The sequence below is a fragment of the Corylus avellana genome, chromosome ca7 (genome assembly GCF_901000735.1).
Source record: "Corylus avellana chromosome ca7, CavTom2PMs-1.0".
Lineage (NCBI taxonomy): Eukaryota > Viridiplantae > Streptophyta > Magnoliopsida > Fagales > Betulaceae > Corylus > Corylus avellana.
This window is the reverse complement of record NC_081547.1, coordinates 2,917,675-2,927,866: the sequence shown is the minus strand read 5'-3', so window position 1 is coordinate 2,927,866 and position 10,192 is coordinate 2,917,675. Positions and strand designations below refer to the sequence as shown.

At 35.5% G+C, this 10,192-nt stretch overlaps 2 protein-coding genes across 2 annotated transcripts; both read right to left on the bottom strand.

The window, feature by feature from the left end:
- Positions 1-2,052: 2,052 nt before the first annotated feature.
- Positions 2,053-3,057, bottom strand: LOC132186526 (probable receptor-like protein kinase At5g24010). The gene has a single exon (XM_059600506.1). It carries the CDS (start codon positions 3,055-3,057, stop codon positions 2,053-2,055), a length of 1,005 nt encoding a protein of 334 aa, XP_059456489.1.
- A 2,602-nt stretch (positions 3,058-5,659) lies between these two features.
- On the bottom strand, positions 5,660-6,664 carry LOC132186525 (probable receptor-like protein kinase At5g24010). The gene has a single exon (XM_059600505.1). The coding sequence runs from the start codon at positions 6,662-6,664 to the stop codon at positions 5,660-5,662; it is 1,005 nt and encodes a 334-aa protein (XP_059456488.1).
- Between the last annotated feature and the right edge of the window lie 3,528 nt (positions 6,665-10,192).

The window sequence follows — 10,192 nt, the reverse complement described above, 5'->3', positions numbered from 1 at the left end:
TATCCAAGTCCTCCACAGTGAGTCATTGTTCTGTGGACCTCCAACATTGACCCTGTGAATTGTGCGTAAAACCTGAGATCCTACGCTAACGTAAGTTTGATTGCTCCCAGCAGGAGTAACTAGAGGAAAATCACCCCTGACGAAGTCTTTATCTGGGATTAGAAAGACTTCTATGGCGCTCACGAAAGCAAGAGATTTTTTGTGGGGAGCAAAGTGGATGTTGAACTTGCTTCCGTTGATAGTGAGTAAGAACTCCTCAATCACAGGTGATGTGCTATTTTCTTTAACCCCAAAGTTTGACAAGAGCGAAAAATTAGAGGTTGAGACATCGAAAAGGGCCTCAGCCAGATTAATCTTGCCGGACCTGAACGGAAAGAAATGGAGACGAACGTAATAAATGCCATGATCGATGATATCAAACTCATATTGAGATGGTAGTGTGAAAATTCTTGCTGTTTGATAGAGAGACGTTCCTGTTGCTGAGTAATTGGTGTCATTGACATCAGAGCTTGTTCCGACAGAGAAGGAGCCAGAATTCAAGTCACCAACAAAGTTCCGACCGCCGACAGTAATGTTGGACTTTGAGCCGCAATTCATAAAATACTTAGTTGGGAGAGTTTGAGCCGAGGAGAGAAGTAGAAGAGGAAGGATTTGAAGAAGAAAGAGAGGGAAGTGAACCATTGGGAAATGAAGCTTTTCCATGGAAATTAAAATTCGTAAGAATTGTTTCCTCAACCCTATCAACCACGCCAGGGATGTTTATCGTAATCAAGCATCGACCAAATTTAAAAATCTAGAAGAACGTACAGTTGTTGTTGACTTTGACGATCGAAATGTAGAATGTCCTGTTCCAAATCTGGAGGGGGTGCCAAATTTGACATATGTATGCGTGATCTTCTGCAGAAAAAAGAAAAGAAAAGCAAATTCGTTTCAAATAAAGATAAATCTTCCCAGCTCTTTAACGGTTTTAATTTGCATCGATCAAGCAGGTGATGGATGAAAAACATGCGCCAGGATCGGACCTACTCCAACTGATGAGGTCAACGTCTTATATTGGCAGAGAGTTCTCGACCACCGGAAGGAAAACGAGAAAGATAGCCACACAAGATGCTTGTTGATAGCTTAGAAAAAAAAAAAAAAAGATGCTTGTTGATAGGAATTGGCAAGTTCATGGGAGAAATTATTTCTTCCCTCGTGTGGAACCGCCGCTATGGCGGGCACTCAATGGGGTTAAACACTTGCATAATAATCGAATGTAAAGCGGGAGTTAAAACGCTTGATCCATTACCCTGTTAAGTAGGGATTAAACACTTAAACACCATGTTCCTGTTAGTGGGGTTTTAACCCAAAAGAAATATTGTATGTATGATGATTATCATGTTTTGTATATGTGATTATAAATTTGCTTTACACTCTTGGCATGTTTTGATTTAATTGTTATTTATATTATTGTGGCATCCCACATCGTTTGGAGACGAGAATGTGCTTATATGTAAACTCGCATATTTCTTAACAGCAACGTATTTAAAAGTTGGCTATAAATTTATTAGAGTTTCACAATTAAGCATGTTTGTGCCGAGAATAATATCAGGGTAAGTGATTGTATCATCATTGAGGTAAGGTGTTACAATTATGATATGATAGACATTTTATGTTTTGTCAATTAAATACAAGTCTCTCAAAAGTTGAAATGTTTTTAGACAATCACTTCCGCTGAAACATTCACGTCGATACGGAAGTAGTTTGTGTATATATATATATATATATATATTTTGGTGAAGACCTTGTTGTGTTTATTGGTGGCTTTGTTCTGCTTTTTATAATTACCACCACCCACACAAAGCACCAATATGCCACATGATTATTTAATTAATTACAGATTTAGAGTGTTCAATAATTTATTTCAAATAACAAATTATTTGGGGATTAATCAAAATCAGAAATGACTTTTATTCTTATTCTTATTTATTGATGGAAGAAAAAGAAAAATCTGGTGTACTAAAAAATAAAGCCCGTTTATGGGGTGACTGTCATCTGATCCGTCATCTCCAATCAATTCAATTCCTTGGAAAACTCCAAAATCTCCAGTCCATTAAGATAAGCATTTTTATTTGTAGAATCCTGTCTAGGCCCTATGCTAACAGAGATAACTCCCGAATCATCTGAATCAACCAATAAATCCCAATAAAACGGAGCTGACAACTGCACAACTTTGTTGAAAGGATCGTAAGGATAAATCATCTGTTTGAAATTGCTATAAATAGAAGCATCGAACTTGACTACAGCAGACCTTAAGCTAATAATATCGCAGAAGTGCAGCCGAAGCAGGTGTCTGGCATTCTTGCTCACATCAAAACGCCAAGTTATGAGAGAAGAATTTGAAGCCAATTCTTTGCAAGTGTTGTAGACAACATCCGTGGCACTATAAATATTAGCACCAAGAACATCATATCTAACCTCGCCATTATAAGGGGGACATGTTTTTGCAGATGCAGGGGAAAGGAGAAAAGCATCATCCGGTATCCATGGCCGCCACAGTGTGTCATTGGTTTCTGGACCTCCAACATTGACCCTGTGAATTGTGCGCAAAACCTGAGACCGTACGCCAACGTATGTTGCCTGTTTCCCCGTGGGAGTAATCACAGGAAAATCATCCATGACGAAATCTTTATCTGGGACTAGAAATACTTCTATGGCGTTCACGAAAGCTATGGACTTTCCACGAGGAGCAAAGTGGAGGTTGAACACTCCTCCTTTGAGAGTGAGTAAGAATTCCTGAATCACAGGTAATTTACTATTCTTTTCAATACCAAAGTTTGACAAGAGAGAAAAATTAGCAATCGAAACGTCGAATCGGGAGTTGGGGATCAGATTAGTCTTCCCGTGCATGTAGGGATAGAAATGGAGACGAACATAATAAAGCCCATAATCAAGGATTTCAAACTCATATGAAGCTGGCTGCTCGAAAAATCTTGCTGTTTGATACAGGGGAATATCTGTTGATGACGTGAAACTAATGGGATAGCTTTGTCCAACCCTGAAGGTGCCTTGATTCATGTCCCCAACGAATTTTCGATCATCGATAATTATGTCGGACTTTGACCCACAATTCAAGAAATATTTAATTGGCATAACTTGAGCCGACGAGACAAGTAGAAGAGAAAGGATTTGAAGAAGAAAGAGAGGGAAATTAGCCATTGGGAAAAAACAGAGCCTTTCCATGGAAAGTTTGTAAGAATTTAATTGTTTCCTGAGCGAGGAGTGTTTATAGTGGATCTGACTTACATGCTGTTATTTTAATAACTACATATAAGCCAGATCCGTTTATAGTAAACAAGCACCCGCCAAATTTGAAAATCTAGAACAACATACAGCTGTTGTTGTTGATTTTGATGTCTGAAATGTAGAATGTTTTGTTCCAAATTTGAAAAAAAAAAATGAAGAAGCAAATTCATTTCAAATAAAGATAAGTCTTCCCAGCTTGATCTTTAAAGGGTTTTGCAGAGTAATTCTAGGTGACTTATTTGTATCCTATTAAAAATGATGTGGCTATTAAAATCATTATTTAATCAAAATTCAATAATGATCAATCACAAGCTCAATAGTGATTTTAATAGCCACATCATTTTTAGTAGGACATAAGTAAGCCACTTAAAATTACCCGAGTTTTGCATCCGACTCCAATTGACGAGGTCAGCATCTTAATTAAATTGGCAAAGAGTTCTCAACCACTGGAAGGAAAAAGGAAAACGAGAAGGGTAGCCACACAACAAGATGCTGTTTACAGGAATTGGCAAGTTCAAGGGAGAAATGATTTTACCTATTCTTGTAAATTCAGGCCAAAAATCTATCCCTGGCCAGGGTCAAAATCAGGTTGCCTTAATGAACCAAGGTCGTTATACCGATCTCAATTCAGTTGGACCAGATAAACTAAGAAAATTGGGCCTATGATAGCAACCCTAGTCCTAATGATTTCTTTGCATGTAGTTAGAGGCTGCTGTTATTATTAGCGTGCTGAATTTAGATGATGTCAAGATATTTATATAAAATTATATAGGTTAATGACTCATTGAATTAAATGGGTTAAACCATTCAATCTTTAACTCGCTAATTTCATGTTGAGTTCACAAAAGATGTAATTTCTATATGCTTTTTGGTGCAACAAGCTTAATCACAGTATGCGTGAGCTAATCGAGTGGACTGAAGGTGCAACCCAATATTTTCATTCGGTTCGGTTAGGTGCCGATTTCACGTCCAGTCGTCCACCCTAAACACGCCATATCCTCTCAATTTTATATTTAATATTTAAAGTTAATGCATCTAACAGTATATATGAAGTTACATTATTTAAATTTAAATATTTAAATAATGTAAAATCATATACACTATTAAATGCACAAACTTTAAATCATACCAATTTCATTTAAAAAGAAAATGGTCATTGTCCATTTGGGTATTACTTCAAAGAATTCAAATTTAAATAATGTAAAATTATATATACCATTAAAAGTGTAAACTTCAAATCCAAAATAATCAAATGGATACTCATTTAAAAATGAGAGGATCCTTGTCCATTTGGGTATTATCCCCAAAGAACTAGTCACAATTAATGCTCTTTCCGACTACATAATTGCTTAATTCAACCTCATATGTCATTGTATCTGACATCAGCAAGGGATTTTTTTTTTTTTTTTCTAATTACATCAGCGTAGGATGACACATCATAAACGAGTAAAGAGTCGAACTAGGATTCTATCATTCCTCCCTGGCTGGTGGGAACTGTTGGACCATTGGATCACTTAAGAGGATCATGGGTCAACATTAGGTCATGATGTAAATGTTGAGCGGGCCGGGTTAAATGCTTGACCCATGATCCTGTGAGCAGGAGTTAAATACTTACATTATGACCCAATTGAGCGGGGTTAATTAAATACTTGACCCGTGATCCTGTGAATGGGAGTTAAACACTTGCGTCATGACCCAATGTTAACCAAGGGTTAAACGCTTAACCCATGATCCTATAAGTGGGGGTTAAAGACATGCATAATTACCCAATGTTAAGCAGGAGTTAAACGCTTGATCCATTACCCGGTTAAGTAGGGGTTAAACACTTAACACCAAGTTCTTGTTAGTGGGGGTTAAACACATAAGAAATATTGCATGTATGAGTACTATTATGTTTTATATATATAATTATAAATTTGCTTTACGTTCTTGGCAGTTGGCATGTTTTGATTTACTGTTATTTACATTATCATCTGATATCGACTAAGTTTAATTGAGCTATAGATATAAATACATTGAAGTTTTGATATAACTTTGATGCTAATTAAGAGTGTCAATTAGATACAAGTCTCTTTCAAAAGTTGAAATGTTTTAACACAAACAGTCGCAACATTAATCCTCAATTGAGCTTATAATAGAAATACATGTCTGAGCATTGAGATATTTACAAAAGAGAAATAATATAAGTTATTCATTTTTCAACAATCTTCGTGTACTATTGGATTCGTGTGGGATTCACATGAATTTACAAATCTAATGATTTGATTTATTGAATTTATAAGATGAGATGAAAAAACGATAGGAAAAATCATTATTTATTAACAAAATCTGTTTATTCGCGGATGATGATGATCTCATCTCCTTCGCCCACCAATTAATTCAATCGCTTGGTTAACTCAAAAACCTCTATTCCATTCAGATATGCATTTTTACTTTTAGAGTCCGCTCTGGGCGTTATGGTAACAATTGCAAGTCCCAAAGCATCTGACTCAATCAAAAAATCATAGTAAAATGGAGCATCCAACCGCTCAACTTGGTTACCATCTGTAGCATAGATCTCACCAGCGTAAAACTCATACAAAGTAAGATCGAACTTTGCGACAGCAGCCGTTGTGCTAACAATGTCGCAGAAGTGCAGCCGAAGCATGTGTATGGTACTCTTACTCACATCAAGCTGCCAAGTTATGACACCAGTCTCTATAGACAATTCTTTGCAAGTGCTGTAGACAAGATCCGAGGCAGAATCTTTAGAAGCATCAAGAACATTGTACCTAAGCGCACCCTTAAAAGCGGGACAATTTTTTCCATATCTTAAATCAGGGACGTAAGGATCATCCGGTATCCAAGTCCTCCACAGTGAGTCATTGTGAAGTGGACCTCCAACATTGATCCTGTGAAGTGTGTGTAAAACATCCGGTCCATCGCCTGAGTAGTTTCTGCTTATCCCCCTACCACTAACCACAGGAATATCAATTAAGAGGAATTTCAGATTTGGGGCGAATAGAAAGACTTCTATGGCGTTCACGAAAGCTAAAGATTTTGCTTCAGGAATAAAGTTGATGCTGAACTTGCTTTCGAAGATAGTGACTAAGAACTCCTCAATCACTGGTAAATTATTAGTCTGTTTAGCACTAAACTCTGACAAGAGCGTAGAATTAGTAACTGAAACGTTGAATGAGATGTTAGCGACCACATTAGCCTTCCCTATCATGTACGGATAGAAATGGAGACGAACATAATAAACGCCATGATCAATTATATCAAACTCATATGAAGATGGGTTTAAGAATATTCTTGCTGTTTGATAAAGAGGATTATTTGTTGCTGCCTTGGCACTAATAGGATAGCTTTTTCCAACAGAGAAGGTGCCGGGATTCATGTCCCCAAAGAAGGTTCGATCGTTGACAGGTATGTCAGACTTTGACCCACAATTCATAAAATATTTAGCTGGGCGAGTTTGAGCCGAGGAGACAAGTAGAAGAGAAAGGATTTGAAGAAGAAAGAGAGTGAAATGAGCCATTGGGGAAAAACAGAGCTTTTCCATGGGAATTGTGTTTTCCTGAGTACCCTATCAGCCATGCGATCGAGGGAAGTTTATATAGTAAACAAGCATCGACCCGAATGGCTAAAATGTACGTACAAGATTAACCTACAGCCGTTGTTGACTTTGACGTCCGAAATGTAGAATGTTATGTTCCAAATTTGGAGTGGGGCACTGCCAAATTTGAAACATGTCTGCATCAGCAAATTCATTTCAAATAAAGACAAGCTGATCAAGTAGGTGATAGAGGAGAAACTCCAATTGACGTGGTCAACGTCTTAAATTGGCAGAGAATTCTCCACCAAAAAACCGACGAGGGTGGCCACACAAACAAGATCTATGCTTTGTTTAAAGGAAAAAAAGAAGAAATGATTTTGCAATTTCGTCGATTTTACCTATTCTTGTAAATTTAAGGCATAAACTTTACCTTTTATTTTTCCATTAATGTTTTTCCCCTCCCTGTTTTCCCATATTTGCTTAGTAAAAAAAAAAAAAAAGTCAATCAAGTCTAAAATCTAAGCCTAGTCCATGATCAAAATCAGGCTTCCTTAATGAACCAAGGTCATCGCTATATATATATAACACCAATCCTAAAATCTGAGCCATATCGGGCTCAATTCAGTTGGATCAGATAACTAAGAAAATTGGGCCTATGATAGCAACCCTAGCCCTAATGATTTCTTGCATGTACCTAGAGGCGGCCGTTCTTCTTCGCGTGTAAAGTTTGCGGGTCAAATAAAAGATTGTTAGTCCTAAAGTTACGTGTCGAGTTTGGATCATATCCAAATATGTATATAAACAATCATAACCCAACTTATTTAATTAAACTGATCAAATCACTTAATATAAACATGTTAATTTAATGTCGGGTTTGCAAACAGTGCAACGTTCCCGTTTAATTTATGATTCTATAAGCTTTTTGGCGCAACAAGCTCAATCGTGTAGTGTGCATGAGCTAACCAAGTGGACTGTGAGTGCAACCCAATGGGGCCATTTGCCAAAGGCCCCCTAACCAACAAAAAAAAATGCTTGATACTATTCATCTCAAAATCAATTCTCAACATTCTTACTTTTTATATCACATCAATAACTTTTTTTTATTATTTAAATAAAAAATTACTACAAAATAAATTTCTTTCATTTTTTTAGGGTAATTATATAATAAGTTCTTGAGTCAACTCTCCAAAATTTAAAAATCCTTAAGTTTTTTTTCTTCGAAAATTTATTTCCTAGGTCAATCGAAATGACAATAAAATCTCTACCGTCAAAATTTTATAACAGCCGTTAGCCCCAATCAAAACGCATCGTTTCATCTCATTCAAATATTATTTTTTTTCATTAATTTAATTTTAAAATTTAAATCTAAAAATTAAAAAAAATTAAAAATAAAAAAATAAAAATTGAATGGTGACCAAGGTGGCATGTGTGGTTTGAGGTGGCCCGCAAGCCACCCCTAGGGTGGAGGGGTGGCACTACAAAAATCGAGTTTTTTTTTTTTATCAACAATTTCTGACGTGTCAATGGTACTGACACGTTAGAAAACCCTTCTGACGTGTCATTTTTTACGTGTCTCAACGGTTAAAAGGGCGGGTGTAAAAAAATCTAAGTTTTTTACGTGGCATTTTCACCACGTCAAAAAATTTTGACGTGCCACACCGTTTGACACGTCAAAAATCTTTTTTTTTTTTTTCATTTATATATTTTCTAAATTATTTACCCAGATTTACGTATTAACCTGATATCCAATATATTCAATATATATCCAATATACATTCAATCCAATATATTCAATATCTAATACATCCAATACATTTAATATATATCCAATATATATTCAATATACATTCAATTTAATACATCAAATCCAATACATTCAATTCAATCCAATACATCCAATAAATCCAATACATCAAATATATCCAATACATCAAAATCTCCAATACATCAAACACATCCAATACATCCAATTAATCAAATACAACAAACATATCCAACCCCATTTCAAACATATCCAATACATCAAATTAATCAAATACAGCAAACATATCCAACCCCATTTCAAACATATCCAATACATTAAACATATCAAATACATCAAATTAATCCAATACATCAAAATCTTCAATACATCAAACATATCCAATACATCCAATTAATCAAATACATCAAACATATCTAGCCCCATTACAAACACATCAAAGATATCCAATACATCCAATTAATTCAATACTTCAAACCTATCCAACCCTATTTCAAACATATCCAATACATCCAATTAATCCAATAAATCAAACATATTCAATACATCCAATTAATCTAATACATCAAACATATCTAATATATCCAATTAATCCAATACATCAAACATATCCAATACATTCAATTAATCCAATACATCAAACATATCCAATACATCCAGTTAATCCAATATATCCAACCTAATACACATATAAAATTCCAATTCAATTTGCATATACATCCAATACATATGAAATTCTAACATAAATTAATTAAACTAAATTTCAACACATATACTACGTTTCAACACAACACAAAACAAAACAAATATATACATCAAAAATACGTTCAAACACAACACAAAATAAATATACAATCAAACTATGTTATATCTGCTACAAACAAGTTTCAACTAGTCTCAACAAACATATAGTTTGATCTAACTATATAGATCAACAAATAGTAACAAAATATATATAAAACTTAACAAATAGCGATGAGAAACCACGTGCTTAGTCCAAGTCAACATAGTCATCCCCAATGCTTAATCTGCATTACCTGCAAATGAGTTGTGAACCAATGATAATCAATAAAAAAATCCAAAACACAGATATACAGTGATGCAAATATACGTTAGTTTTAAAATGAACCCCAAGAACAATGCGTTGCTAATTAAGACTCTTGTGGATACACAATTCTAACAGTTAAAGTGATCGATGCAGACTATAGTTATGCTAACTGAAGAATAACAAAAACAACACAAATATAGTATTACCTCTGTCGAGCATGGATCCAGAGGTCGACGCGAGCACGCGAGTATGGCTTCAAGCTAGCGAAAACGAGCCTCAAAGATGACATCTTTCTCTGCTATATGAACTTTTTGTTCTTCAATCTGTTTGACCATCTCATCCATCGCACATATTTGTTGTGTCCGCTCCTCTTCAAGTTCTCTAATCTTATCTGTCATCTGTTAGAATGAGGAGTTCTCAGGGTTCTGCGACCGTGTCTGAGACGGTGTATAGTACGAATGTATGGGACGGTGCCTTTTTTGCATGTCAATAAATTATTGACGTGTTTATTTAGCCACGTCAATATAGTCCATGATTTTTATAGTGTGGGCCACCCCAT

Coding starts and splice junctions, on each gene's coding strand:
- LOC132186526 (XM_059600506.1), bottom strand. CDS start 3,057: ATGAATCAAGGCACCTTCAGGGTTGGACAAAGCTATCCCATTAGTTTC.
- LOC132186525 (XM_059600505.1), bottom strand. CDS start 6,664: ATGAATCCCGGCACCTTCTCTGTTGGAAAAAGCTATCCTATTAGTGCC.